The sequence below is a fragment of the Vanessa cardui genome, chromosome 11 (genome assembly GCF_905220365.1).
Source record: "Vanessa cardui chromosome 11, ilVanCard2.1, whole genome shotgun sequence".
Taxonomy (NCBI): domain Eukaryota; kingdom Metazoa; phylum Arthropoda; class Insecta; order Lepidoptera; family Nymphalidae; genus Vanessa; species Vanessa cardui.
Genome location: NC_061133.1, coordinates 1,857,849 through 1,874,176, shown reverse-complemented (window position 1 = coordinate 1,874,176; position 16,328 = coordinate 1,857,849). Strand labels below are relative to the sequence as shown.

Sequence of the window (16,328 nt, the reverse complement as noted above, 5' to 3'; positions counted from 1 at the left end):
TTTTATTAAAGTGACGAGTTCTACGTATTTCATAACTTTTTCACTGTTCAATAGGTTATGTGTGCAACTACAATGTCGATTATGAAGCGTTTTTTTTGTCTACTTCTGTTACATTTGGTCTGTTTTATTATAACAATATAAAGATCATTACGGGGTTTAATCTTATGAGTCGTGTAAAATGTTGTTGTTAATGCATTAACAAATAGATGCAATGTTTTCAAGTGCTATACAACTGTGTATATTTTGGTTTTCAATTATAATCTATTTTCAAATCTTACATACACATTAATATTTTGTAGTTATGATTAAGCCGAAAGTATGTATGCACGTCTCACCAAAGAATATAGACAGCTCAACGGAATTGAAATCAAATTTGGCACAGAAGAAAAATATTATAAATATTTTTCTAACAATTAATCCCTTCAAATAAACAATGACACTATTATGTCAAATACTATTATTAGATTTACAAAGAGAAATATTTCAGCTGAGTTGGATCAGTAGTTAGAATACATGAATCTTATTGAAAGCGAGTTCGAACCGACCGACCGACCGACCGAGTTTGTATCTGTTTAATTATGAAGGAAAAATCGTAAAGAAACGTGTAGGTGTGTGTGGAATTTACCACAAGTGTGTCCGCCAAGCCTCCCCATTAAAGAGAAGAAGGCATTAGCGCAGAAATGGAATACTTACAAGCTGTTAGATTTACTGTGTGTGCGTATGCTTGTCTTTGTGTGTGTACTTTTTAAGGTAAACATTCCATTAATTTGTCGCATTATAAAATGCAATCAGTGAAACAATGTCACTTGCAAACGTGATTTAAATCGCAAACTGGGCGTCACTTTCACGGTAATAAAATAAACGGGTCAGTCAATCTTGGCGACAGACTACACTTTGAACGGTTGTACGTAAAGCTACCAACACACCAATTTATTTTATTACAATACTTTTTTTATATTTAATATTAAATACTTTTATATGTATAATATAATACTACATTACAATCGGTCTGTATCAAGTTATTCTTTTTTATTTTTTTAAATCTGTAATGCCTTAACAAAATATTTAGTACCTATCACATAAATTGTATTAACTATATTGACTTATTAATATATATAATATAACTTATTGTAATATTTTAAGTGGTTTGACGTGACGTTACTAATAAAAGAGTACAACAAGAATTAGGTATATTCTTGAAACTAATTCAATATTAAAATATTTATTTTTATTTTCAGTAAGTATATTCATCACCTAATTGATCACCTAATTCATCACATAATTTAATATGTAAATACTTAATTTATTGCTTGATAAATAAAAAAAAATAAATAAAAGTTTAAAAATAACTAACACCAAAATATTTTACATACTATTCTATATTCTATAAAATTTATTGTTTTTATCATAACATTAATATAAAACATGAATTATAATTAAATCGATACCCTTTACATTTTAATAATAATAAATAACGTTAAATTACCGTAACGCATTAGGATTAATAACGAAACGGTTGAAATAACTGTTATTTACTACGCTTTACTAAGCTTACAATAATTATGAATAAGTTATGTCTTATAATGATCTTGTCTCTCTGAAATCAAGATTGATTGTCACTAGTCACATTTCATTGACCAAAAATCAAATTAAAAATATACTTTATTCAAGTAGGCTTTCATGTGTACTTTTGAATCGTCATGTAACAACTATATAAAGTGAAGTAGACCTACCGAGAAGATCCGTCAAGAAACTCAGTAGTTATTCATTTTCAACATATAAAAATACAGTATAAATACATATAAAAAATATATTACTTAAATACAATTACATATGTATGTAATATATCCTGCCTGGAAATCAACAAGTATTGATTCCAAGCTATTTATCGTCTGTATAATCTTGTATTGAATAATATACTTTTTCTTTAATAATTTATTTTTTACACGATTTGAGTTTAAGAAACGGCAAAGTTAAAAATGTCTGTGGAATTTTATAATAAAATTTCGTAGTCAATAAAAATTAAGAAAAAATTGAATGTCGAATGTTATTGCATTGAAAACTTGACTGCGATTATTTTAGTGTGAACACACCTTAATGTTATTAAGACTATTCAGTGTGATGAATCCGTGATACATAATTCGGTGTAAAAGTGATCTTAACTGGACCTTGTCAATGACCTCCTTATCTTAATATCACAACACGATATTTTACTTTCTTTCGCTTATTTCCATAATATTACTAAACGCATTCTTGTATGCCGGTGGAACGTAGAAGGGCCGAATATCGGGCTCAGTGTCGCTTTGGCAGAGGATTTCATCCAGTAGTGGACTAATACAGGCCGTAGATGATGATGATGGTGATGATTTTTGTAATTAATGGTAGTATAGTTATTTTCTAGTAATAACTAAGAAAATATGTTTATAATCATTTATTTAATACTGCTTATCGACCGTGGGTTTGCTCGTGTTTTAAGGGATTGGTTATCAGGTCTCAGGTATAAGATTGTAATCTATTCTTCCTTGGAGAAGAAGCTTTCACCAAACCAAATTTTATCAAAATCAGTGGTGGTAAAGAAACAGCGACAAACACACACAAATAATATCTATGATACAATATTAGTATAGATAATAATAATAACATAAATTACATTACTTGTTCGTATGTGTGCGACGAAATATGTGAACTAAATAGTAAATACACAAGGGTCTTTTTTACAAAATAAAAAATAATTCTTTTATTTGACATTGTCAATTTGCTCAATCGATCATATAATCTTATTCTTCCTTCATTGTAAAAGAACACAATAAATATAATGGGTCAATGACCGATGCATGAAAAACTAATTTAAATAAGTTCAATCACTTCAACGTTAGATAAAGCCTAAAAATACGATAAAAAGTTATCTAAACAGACGTGATGTGGTAAGGCTTTTTGATAAGCAGATATAGATAAATTTGTTCAACATATTATCACCATAGATGACAGGGGAATGACACATGGAAATTTAAACACATATAATAATAAAATTAATCTTAATTAAAATAGTAATTAACATTACGGAAGTTCAATTAATGTATACTGATATTATAAATGTGAAATTTACTACATATGTCTGTCTGTCTGTATGTCTATTGTCACGATTTCACTGGGAAACCATGAATTCGAATTTGGTCACACATGACCAAGTTCTGAAACACGAGCGAAGCCGCCGGCGACAACTGTCTTTACGAAATACATAACCACATTTACTTTATCTTACTTATTAGCGCACTTCATACTGACGAACTATATTAAAACACGATAGATCGTAAATGTCCTTGTTTAACTTGCATTAGTATTTGTCATTTAATACCTTTTAATCTCACTGTTTCCTTTCCTAACTGGTACCGTCGTTACTTCTGATTTCCATAACATAAGTGCTTCAGCTACTTACATTGGGATCAGAGTAATGTATGTGATGTTGTCTCATGTTTATTTATTTATTTAATGAAATAAAATGAAATGAAATAAAATGTTTTTTTTTTTTCATAACCATTGTGACATACGTTGCCAAAATTAAACCTTATACATAAAGAAAGGTTAAACCCTTGTTCGCATCCCCTTCTCCCTTCATAAAAAATCTTTTCAAATTGTCACCCTTCTTAGTGGCAATATTTAAAACCTGACTCATCATTTAAGCGCAGATTTCAAACACGGTCGACGCAAAAATATTTTACGTCACGGAAACTGCAAAACAGCAAAAAGGTCCACTATTAATCGCAAGCCCACGTTAACATTTCCTCGGCTTATTTTTTAACAGTTTTAAATCCTCGTTCATTTCGCCAGCATTCAAATTGGGGATTAAAAATAGGTTATTTTAGGCAAGAATATTAAAAAAAAACTTAAACTAACATAAAGTTATAAGCACATAGTTACTGTTTTATTTTTTAATGCAAGATAAAATAAAAATTGAATTTATTATCAACTTGTAATCGCCCGCGGTTTCGCTCGTGTTTTAGGGGTATGTAGTGAAATTTCTTAGAGTTCAAATTTGCTTCATACCAAATTTCATCAAATTCGGTTCAGCGGTTTGGTGATGAGGGGTCAGAGCGACAGATAGGATGAGGTTATTTTTTTAATCAATCCACATTTAGAACCAGTTGTAGATTTACATATATAAATGAGTAAGTAACTCTGTGTTACAAGACACTGAAACCAATTAGTATATATCTAACACCTGACAAAAAATCCCTAAAACGTGGACAAAGCTTCGAGCGACAACTCCGTTTGTGTTCCGGTTTGAAAGGTGAGTGAGCCAGTGTAACTACAGGCACAAGGGACATAACATCTTAGTTCACACTTAGGTTGGTGACACATTGACGATGTAAGGAACAGTTAATATTTCTATGGATGATGGTGACCACTTGCCATCAGGTGGCCCATATGCTCGTCCGCCAACCTATACAATAAAATTCTTGTAATAATCAATTCAAAATCCAATTGAACTATTTTTTTTATTATTATTACTTTATGTGAGTAAAGAAACTTGAAAAAGTAGGTATTCATTATTTAATACAACTTATCGCACGCAGCTTCGCTCTTTAGAAGTTTTAGGGTGTTGGTTGTCATGTGTCAGGTAAAAAAGTAGCCTATGATCTTGGAGAACAAATTTGCTTCATACCAAATTTCATCAAATTGTTTCAATGTTTTATGAGTCGAGATGGCCCAATGGTTAGAACGCGTGCATCTTAATCGACGATTGCGGGTTTAAGCCCAGGCAAGCACCGCTGATTCATGTGCTTAATTTGTCTGCGGTGAAGGAAGACATCGTGAGGAAACCTGCATGTGACAAATTTCATAGAAATTCTACCACATGTGTATTCCACCAACCCGCATTGGAACAGCGTGGTGGAATATGTTCCAAACCTTCTACTCAAAGGGAGAGGAGGCTTTAGCCCAGAAGTGTGGTTTGGGTTTGGAAGAGCAACAGACAGACAGTTACTTTCACATTTATTATATTAGTATATAAGTATAGATAGTATTTAATAAAACAATATATTTGGTCACACGGGCTACCGGCATATGCTTGGTTGTGTTATCAAAGCATTCCACTACAATACCTCTATCCAAAGACCGAACATCGATTGATTGCTGTAATCGACAGTTTAGAACAGCCTAATTGCACTACAAATAAAAAAAATACATAAAGAGAACGATCTCCGTATCGATATAATAAGTTAATAGCCCTCGCAAAAAATCTGCCATTCATAATCTTTGACACCTCACCTACATTATTTAAAATAATCAACTTTGAACCCTATCACATTGTCGTAAGGTTTGAAATTGAAATTAGTTTCAATAAACGATCGTGTTTTCGATAGTGCAAATGTGGATAAAAAACCAACAATTGGTTTTAATGGAAGGCAATTATTAGTTGGATTAACAGTATTTGATAATGTACATCAATTTTAGTCACACTAAATACGAAACCGTTAGATCTATCCGTCATCTAATCTAGGATTATTCAGCTCCTTATAATCTTTAATAAGTTTTTAAAATATGCGTGTTCCTATCAGAAATAGGACCACGGTGGCAAATATCAAAACTATTCAACAGTTTAGGAAATAGTATTATGTACGACGTATACAATTTGATCCCACACATCTGGCAGAATTTTGGATTCTGATACATGCAGGTACCACCGCCTTTTCCAGTACGATATGATTTATAAACATAAATTAAGCACAGCACTTGCCTAGGTAATATGTAAGCATTCAAACCAGCCATGATACGATCCATATGTGTATGAGCCATATTGGCTCATTTAAATATAACCTATATAAAGAATAATCTTAAAGGACAAACTCGGATATTATTTCAAATTAATAAATTTTTTAAAGTCTTTTAATTAATTCATAATTTGGTAAGTTTATAAATATATGTCTGCAACAGAAAACGAAGTGTCAATATATACATACAAGTATATGACACTGTATCTTGGCCATAACGTAACTCAAACGACATTTGTGGTCATTGTTTTATCAGCATAAAACCTCTATGGTATTCGAGTACCAAGCTATTCCTGTCATTTCACGACGATTCACTGAGACATTAAGCCGCGAAAGCTGACAAACATACTTTCACATTTAATACTGTTTAGGAATTAATGTCTATTCTGTCTGTTGATCGAAATGACCCGCCATCTTGCATATCGGCGTGGCGTAAAAAACCTCAAGCGTAGGCCTAGAAGAAGTGTAAGCTTCAACAACAACAAAAACAGCAACAACAACAACAGCCCGTAAAGTCCCACTGCTGGGCTAAAGGCCTCCTCTCCCTTTGAGGAGAAGGTTTGGAACATATTCCACCACGCTGTTCCAATGCGGGTTGGTGGAATACACATGTGGCAGAATTTATATGAAATTTGTCACATGCAGGTTTCCTCACGATGTTTTCCTTCACCGCTGAGCACGAGATGAATTATAAAGACAAAATTAAGCACATGCATAAGCGGTGCTTGCCTGGGTTTGAACCCGCAATCATCGGTTAAGATGCACGCGTTCTAACCACTGGGCCATCTCGACTCGTCTGGTACTCTATATGACTAACTACTGATTTTCATCTTCTCCGTAGAATATACCTACTACGAATCGATCGTAGATTTAATTCATCATTGGAACTTATTAGAATGAAGTATATTTTGATCTATTTATATATTCATACATCTCATATAATAAAGAAAATATTTCATACCAATACATATCATTTACTAATAATCGCCTTCATTATTAATTTATGCAAATAGCTTAATTATTAATTATAACGGATCTGTTTCTAAACAGGTTTTTATTATTCATAATGATGTGATTATTAGAAAATATTTTCAAATATTTTAGCTATACGGTGATAGATAGTCATTAAAGAAAGAATTATTGTCAGTTTATAATCGGCGAAAATTTCAAAGAATATATACGGACAGAAGTCACCAATAAATTCATATTTAGAACTGAATATTAAAACGATATACCACTAGCAAACCGCCCCCATCTTCCACTGATGCAATTAATGAATATAATATTAATATAATTTATACCATTTAGATCAATGAAAAAAAAACATTAAGATCAATCTCTATATATAAAGAAAGAAAATTTTTAACTCTTTATAATATTAGTAAAGGTAGTTTAGGTGACATAACAATTTTATTCTATTATAATTTATTATAAAAGTACATATATACATACAAATGTTTTTTAAAAAATTTAATCATACAATTTCTATGCTAACTTTTTGTTCCGAGGATGACATTTGTTTATTTTTTTTTTATTTGTTAAAAGAGGTTTGTTATGTGATACTCGGATTCAGAATAACGGAACTTAATTAATTTTACAAGAATCTCGACAATCACGTCTCTTGATCGGAATATCATTAAATGGGTCACTCGTACGTGTGAATGCTAAATATGTTTATGATAAGGCAATTCATATATTGTATGAATCTGTTATGACGTTGTAACGGTTTGTGATAATAAAAATTTTAACATACTATAATAAAAATGTATCTACGGCCTTATAAATTAAATGTTTGGCGTTAATATCATCTCAAATCAGACTTTCTTTTAAACTCGAACATCGTTTATGCTTTATATATTAATTACGTACATGATATATAAATACATATATACATAATATTTAGTACGTTATAAAGTACTAAAAATTAGTCCCCTATCCGTAAAAGGTAGAAAAGGCTGACTGACAAATAATAGTTACATGAGATTTTTTCATAAAAAGTGATCAATTTTTATCGCCTGAAAAGACTTAATCAAATTAGACTTTCAATGGCACTGAATCAACAGAAATCAATTGACTTAATTTTTTTTTCTATTTACATTCAACAGCAGAATTCATTGTATTTTAGTTTTGTATCTACTATAATAAGAGTAAATGTAGAAGATATCAAAAATTGACTTCCTAACTTGGTCATATAAATATTTATTGACAACTTTGTTTAAATGCAATCATTTGATTGGTTGCTATATACGCAACAGCGATAACAGTCGCCGCTATTGGTCGAAATTTTCGTCAATAATAATAAAAACATTCTCACCGTACCGGAGAAACAAATGAAGTTTCTTAATTAAGCGCCTATTGTATTTTATGCTGTTCAAGCTATAGTTCATTGCCCCGCACACTATGAATAGACTTTTCCACTAATTGCATAAAGTCATCCACTAACCGCCATCACTCATGTGGATTATATCGCTCTGTATAAAAACATCTCGATATTTAAGTATATATGTATAATATTAAAAAAAATTACGACGGTCTAATCAATTTCAAGTAAAAAAAAATCGTTAATATTTTACAGCTGAATTTTCGCGTTGTAGTCTTCTAAACCTTTATGTATTGTTTTTGTCACTTTTTTACTTTCCTCTAGTTAAAAACCTTATTGCATGCTCTTATGCAATACATTTGCATTTAGTTATATTATACATTAAATTAATTGATGATGTACTTACTGTAAAGAATGGGACATTCTTATTATTTTTTCTTTCTATATTGATTGTAAATCATTGTTAGCTGGTCTAAACTATGTACTAACTGTTATTAGATCCCTCTTTTCTCAGCAACTATTTGAAATTTCAGTCCCATCTATATGACAGTGGATACACTGATCTTTAAACAGATCGCATCGTTAAATGAATACTAAACATATAACCGTGCACTTGAAAGACTAAGTGCCCGGATCTGAACCCATGACCTTTAATTATGATCAACGTGTTCACAGTCATGAGTCACCGATTTTTATTAGTACTGACCAAAAATAATTACCAAAGCATCAAAACGTCAACATGGCATACTCACACATGTCATACAACATAATATTTAAAAAGAAAACTCAAATAAAAGATTTTAATGCACAAATAGGGGAATCCCCTATTATAAGGGAAGATTACAATACGAAAGGGCGAAAAGGAATACGCGTACTCTATGACTAATTGTTAATCATCCCCTTCCATCTCTGCATTTAATATACCTAAGGTTTAGCCTAGGTTATTTTGATCTCGGAAACTTTATGTCAGACAATATTCATCAACCAATGCATCTCATAATGATACCTATAATAACACTTTCATCTTACTTGGCGGTAGGGCTTTGTGCAAGCCCGTCTGGGTAGGCACCACCCACTCATCAGTTATTCTACCGCCAAATAACAGTACTCAGTATTGTTGTGTTCCGGTTTGAAGGGTGAGTCAGTGTAACTACAGGCACAAGGGACATAACATCTTAGTTCCCAAGGTTGGTGGCCCATTGACGATGTAATGAATAGTTAATATTTCTTACAGCGTCATTGTCTATGGGTGATGGTGACCACTCACCATCAGGTGGTCCATATGCTCGTCAGCCTATACCATAAAAAAATGTATAACTGCTTAATGAATTCGTTGTCTTAAACAAATTATACGAATTTAACTGTAAATAAATAATAGTTTCTTGCTAGTATTTTAAATTACTTAACATAAGAAGGCAGCCGGCTAAATTGTTCACCTGATCGACATCACGGTTTGACATTGGATGTTGGAAAACTTAATCAAGTAACCAGTCTTTGTAACTCAATGCTGCAATGCGCTACTAATCTTTGGAACCAAAGTGTTGTTCATTGTGCTGGCTAAGTCACACTACAAAAAGACATCAATACAACGTATTCCTGTTCGATAAAATAATGACAAGCCTACACACACATAAAAGTAACCAACCAAAGTACCAACCATATCAATTTCATTATGGCCACTGTTAAGACATAATTGTGATAATTTTAACGCTCAACCAATTTAATTATTTCCAACAAGATATCTCCATTAAGTTAACCGATCGTAAATCAGTGCCAACGATACGCCAAAACTTTTGAATCATGAAGTATTTAATTGAAGCTTGTAAATGAATCGCTGGAATACTTGGCGACTGGCCAGCAGGTCAAGCGATGCAAGCGCAATAAGCGATTTTTGTCGCGTGTCTAATATTAAAGAGAATTTTTTGACCGAGTATTATAACGTAAGTAGATATTTTAATAACCGTTTGATGTGGCTTATACGCCCTAGAATGTTATGTTAAAATTGTGTTCAATACAGATAAATATACATGAACTGATTAATTTACAACGTTCATATTTTTTTCTTTTTTATTGTACCATTGATACCTCGGTAATCAATCGAAAGCTAGCAAAAAAAAAATCAAAATCAAAATAAACTTTATTCAAGTAGGCTATTACAAGCACTTTTGAATCGTCATTTTACAATTAAGTGAAGCTACCACCGGTTCGGAAAGTAGATTCTACCGAGAAGAACCCGCAAGAAACTCAGTAGTTACTCTTTTTTAATATTTAAAAATACAAAGTCGTGTTAGTTAAATACAATTATTTAAATTAATATATCCTGCGTGGAAGTCAACAGGTATTAGCTCCACGCTTTTTTATCATCTATAAAATCTTGTATTGAATAATATGCTCTTTCTACCAATGTATTTTTTACAAACGATTTGAATATACTAAACGGCAAAGTTAAAAATGTCTGCGGAATTTTATTATAGAAGCGGATACCCTGCCCCAAGAAGGATTTATTTACCGGCGACGATATTTAAGTAAATTGACACAAACTAATAGCATTAATAATATCGATATATTATGAACGAGTTGTCGCCCGCGGCTTCGCCTGATTGGTAGGGGTTGGTTATCGTAAGTTAAGAAAAAAAAGTACCCTATGTCTTTTCTTGTAGTTCATGTTTGCTTCAAACAAAATTTCATCAAATTCGGTTCATTGGTTTGGTCCTGAAAGAGCGACAAATACAAACAGACAGAGTTTACTTTCACATTTTATTACATTAATATAGATTTGAATATAGTTTTATTTATTATATTTATTTATTTAATTCTATTTTTTCTAAAGGCTAGTTTATACGACTGGAGATTCCAAGGTCCATTATTCAGACTCAGTAGCTTCTCGATAGAGCTTTGTTTTTTTTCGTTCAGAAATTAAAAGTTGAGTTGGAAGCTAGCACTACCGTGCTATATCCGGTCGTATCAGATTGCCTTCCTGGCGTTTTATTAGTGTGAGGAAATGGAGTAGTCACTTGTGCTTGCCCACACAGCGCGATTATCGTCTGCACATATCAACGTTTCAATATCAATGTATCATATATTGTATAAACGATGCTATAGCTCTTTTATCGACAAAGCTATTATCTTTAATATTAACTATGTATATTTTAAACTCAAAAACAAATTCCTTTATTCAATATGGCTGCATTACACTCATTGATAGTCAAATTAACCACGAACAACGGTTCGGAATAGGTCTAGGTATTACTGTCCACTTTTAAAATCAAAAACTATTCAGATTCTTGCAACTAATTACCGGTTTTTTTCGTAACAAACTAGAAAGATAGAACTACGTTCAATTAACGGTCAATATTTTGCTTAAATAATTTTACTTTCCCCAGATCTAATAATCGTTTTAACCTCCATAAAAGCTGTTATAGATGTTACAAAATATTTATATAACACGTTTAATAACTATTGATACATATGTACATTGTGTCACAATATATTAGATATAATTTCGCAAACTTGCAAACATCGGAGACCATTATAAAAACATTGTCCTGTGTGCGTTGCGAAATACAATAGCATTATTATTGCACTAAGCATTTTTACAATCACAATAGAACAATTTGTCCGTATGTAAATAACGCATACGCTCCGAGACACACATAATGTATAATTATCTTTATAGATGTTTGATGCATTCACTATATACTATATACTTGCTTTCCTAAAATATAAGAGTGATCTTGTGAAAAGGGACGGAAGTATATAATAGGAAGACAGTGAAACAACCGCTATTTATTTTGACCAATGAGAACGCGATGTTAGAGTTGTCCGTCAGAATATACCAAAAACATACTAGAACCTAAGGCACGTATTACCGAATGTTATACGTTTCTTACACGTGTACAGATATAGAGCATATATTTCTCGTGGAGCTCTAGATCTGGGGTCTTAAAGCAAGCCTCCAAACCATTGAAGCTGTCCGTTATATGTACTATCCGCACAGGAGTGTGGTCAAGTTGAATATGACCCACATATACGGACAAACCCACACTTCAAGTAAATCTCGCATATCTAGTCCTTACTGTCCTGTGACTTTAAATATCGTAACTGAAAATAAAAAACAACATAGAAACTTTTTAGAGTACTCTAGATTAAGTCATTACCTTCTACAAACAAACGATGTACTCACAATTTCAACGAGACAAATAATAAAAAATATTATTAACCTATAAGTATCTACTATCAGTTGTACGAACCGTAACCTTTTAAGTCTAAAACGGTGCTCAATCTTAGCACATTATTTGTCAACACAAGTCAATGCTTGCCTATATTTCAACCTGCGACCTTCGCTTGAGATCTACGTGTCGTATCCACTGGGCCATCTCGGTTCACAATTTTGTGCAACCCATTGCAACCTTGAATATATAAAAATGTTAGGTGTGGGTTGATAAAAATTCGAAGTCCAACTATTTACGTAATGTTTATGTTTTTACACGGTGTATTTCTTGAGTGCACTTTTGTTTTTTATTCCTTTACCCATCTTGGTAAGGATTAGTTACACTTGAAATATAGGGGAAAGTGCTGAGCCGAATAACTCATAATTAGCACGAGTCGAGGTGTATAATAATTGCATGCATTCTATGTGTTTTTTTTTAGTTTTACTTGGTGGTAGGGCTTTGTGCAAGCCCGTCTGGGTAGGTACCACCCAGTCATCAGATATTCTAGCGCAAAACAATAGTACTTGGTATTGTTGTGTTCGAGTTGGAAGGGTGAGTGAGCCAATATAACAGGTACAAATGACTTAGTTTTAAGGTTGGTGGCGTATTGGTGATGAAAAGCATGGTTAATGTTTCTTTCACCGGGCGGTGGTGACCACTTACTATCAAGTGGCCCATATGCTCGTTGCCCGCCAATCGATAGAATTAAAAAAAAAACATTTCTTCTTGGAAAAGCTAAAGGACAGCTTTGTTTTTAAGTGTGTTTTTGGAAATAATCTTAAACTGACTAGGGTTGTTACTTATCCCGAGTTTTTAAATATCCTTGTCTCAAACTGTCTTCTAAGCGTACGCTAGCTAGCATTTGATTAATTTAAATAAAGGAACTTAAATAAAGAATTACTTTACTTTACTTTTACTAAATAAAGGAATATATTAGTCTTAGAAATTTTAATCTTTTGAAAATGTCATTGAATCCTTGATTACAATGCATTTTTTCTATCTTTACGCAGTTGGAGTTATGTATAGTCTATATGTGAGGGTATGTTCGAAATTTGAATTTCGAACGAATTGAGACTATTACCAACATTCAGAATATTATATCTACATTAGCAATAACGTGCCTACTTGTTTTCTGAAATCTAAAATATACCTAACAATTGCAATGAACGACCTGTTTTCAATGTGACCCCTGAGTTATAGCTCTGCCTACGCGGTAATTATTGTTAGGGATATGCTTTATTACTAGGGCTGTCACATGTCCCGATATATTACGCAAATGTAAAGTCCCGTTTTTTTTTAAATTATTTCAGTCGGGACGCTTAAAATTACAAAGTAGGTACAGCTTGACTGAATCTTAAATATGTAGCATATGCAAAAAAATGTTGAAAGCCTCCACTCCATTTGAGAAGAAGGTTTGGTGTACATTCAACCAAGCTGTTCCATTACGGGTTTATACGGATACACATATGGCAGTATTTGAAATTAGTCACATGCAGGTTTCCTCCCGATGTTTTCTTGCACCACATATGAATTACAACACAAATTACGCACATGAAATTTGAGTGGAGCTTACGTGGTTTTGAACCCGCAATCATCGGTTAAGATGCTCACGTTGTAACCACTAGGCCATCGGAACATTTTTTAAATGACTAGATTTAGATCCAAGAAAACGTCAATATGTTAATCGAATTTATTGGATAATACCATTTAAGGTAAATCATGCGAGCGATAAATAAATATGTCCTACAGTTTCCGCGATTAAAACACCGCAGGACAAATTGCCATAAACGACTTAATTTTAAAACAAGCTACTTTATTTGGTGATTGTTTATATATAATTTAATTGCACCGACATGTAATCACATTCTAAAATTGCGTGTTTAATTGAATTTCCTCAAACAAAAGAACAAAAGGTGTTATTATTACACGTTCATTATTAAGTTATTAACGCCAGCATCTTTAAAAGCATCGATATTATAAAAATAAAGAGATTTAATCAAACAGAATTATCTCATTATTAATAGAATTACTATTATTATAAATTAATAATACATAGGTTCCTAGATCATTCTATGCCAAATCAATGGTAACTGAGGTATAAAAATCTGTATGTAACTAAACGTTATATATTTTAAATCATGTTGTATATGTGTACAGTGGGAGAGCAAAAAGAGAGAGTTATTAGAGTCTCCCCCAAAAACTCCTGAGTGATCATAATAATTATTATTCTAATTACTCTTTTAGGATTACGCCAGTTACTCAGAGGGTCAAGGCCTTGCCAAATAAACATCCTGGATCCACCGGCTATACAAATAAGACTCATGATTTAAAAGAAACATTACATAAATAATATAAAGAGTTAGACAACACAATTCCAATAAATGTATAATTTACACGCTATTTAAATTAAAAACTCCAATCGAATTCGTTTACATGATATTGTACTTCGTTTACGCAAAACGTTTGACCAATTTAAAATAATCCATTGATCTATTTTGGCAACCCTATTTTGCATATTATAGCGCCAATAATTCATAAACAGATCTTATCTACAAGGCCTAAAGTTTGGAGTAATAGGTCCAAAAATCTAATTTAATTGAAATTCCATAACATCGAATCTAAGTACAGAGATGTAGATGGCTAGAGTATTTATAGTAATGACTTGCATCTTGTCACATTTTGATGTACAGTTGTAAACAATATACTGCTATGCGTTCGTCATTGTCTTCGCAACGTATTGTATTTATTTTTCATTATCGCTATTGCTAATCAATACTCATTGTTTCAATAAAAAAATAACACTCGTACCTTTTTGGTTTCCACCTTTTTATGAACACTCCGAACATGTTGATTGAATCCGAGACAACAATTCACAAATATAATAGCACGATAAACATCACTAACGCACACAAAAAAGTATTCACTGACACAATAGTTAACTTCACTCGAGAAAAAAATATATATCAAAATAGCAAAACGGAACGCGTTTTTGAAAAAAAGAAAATAAAACTGGTCTATGAATCGTGCACGTCAAAACGTTCTAAATTTAATCACCCCATCGCTGTTTACAAACAGAACTTAACCGATAAAATTGTAAAATGGAACACTCAGTGTCATGAATGAGTTATCGATGCGGTCAATGATCGATTCGATCGATTTCGTTTTACAACGAAGTTGAAACGTCAATTATTGAATATATTTATACGGATGACACCGCACGCGTGCACCCCGCGCGGCGGATGCAAGGCGACTGACTGGCTCACTTGCAATATGCAGCTGGTGTATATCCCGGTGGCTTTGTATTAATAAATTTTAGATGTCAACCGCTCGCGAAGCTAGTTGAGGCTGAATGGAACGCCGTTGCAGTCTTTGATTTGTGATGGGGCATTTATTCTGCCATGCAAACAGTTTATCTTACTTAATCGCTGAATTTATTGAGAATTTTGACAAATGCTTCGAATTTGTTAGAAAATGTATTTCGTTTTGTAACAATAGTGATACATCGAAATAATTATAAAACGTATCTATCAATATTTTGTAAAATAATAATTTAAATATTTAGTATAAATTACATAGTAGTGATAAAAAGAAAAACAAAAGTATTACTTTCATTGTTCAGTGTTCTAGAAAGTCTGAGAAAATGCAAATTGAATAGTGAGAGAAAAATCGAGTGTGGGAAAAATCGATATCTCGTAAGAAAGTAATGAACTGGGTGACCCAATTCCGCAGAAAGGCATCATACCTACAAGAAGAACGACTCTATCGCGGTTTTTAAGTCCAATACACTCTTAGCCTCAGGCAATTTTAATAAAACACTAGAAGTATGGAAGTAATTAGAAATAACAATAGGATTTGTTGTTTGTATTCTGAATAAATGAAAAAGATTCATCCGCTTCTGTAATTGAAAACCTAAATAATAATAGACCATTCTAACTAGGTACGTTCAATATTACATTGGCTTTTAACGACTTCGATAACGTAAATGTAATTTCAATTTTATCACATTTTTCACAAACTACTTATTAA

At 32.3% G+C, this 16,328-nt stretch overlaps 1 protein-coding gene across 4 annotated transcripts in view; it reads right to left on the bottom strand.

Moving 5' to 3' along the window:
• LOC124533878 overlaps positions 1 to 16,328 on the bottom strand; it is a 435,154-nt gene that overhangs the window by 375,571 nt on the left and 43,255 nt on the right. For 3 of the 4 annotated variants that reach the window (XM_047109429.1, XM_047109426.1, XM_047109428.1), the window contains exon 1: positions 15,111 to 15,564. The exons of the other annotated variant lie outside the window; for it this stretch is intronic. In XM_047109429.1, the coding sequence (XP_046965385.1) occupies positions 15,111 to 15,148 (38 nt within the window). In that variant the 5' untranslated portion in view covers positions 15,149 to 15,564. Of the gene's footprint in view, positions 1 to 15,110; positions 15,565 to 16,328 lie in introns of those variants that run through there. 4 annotated transcript variants of the gene reach the window in all.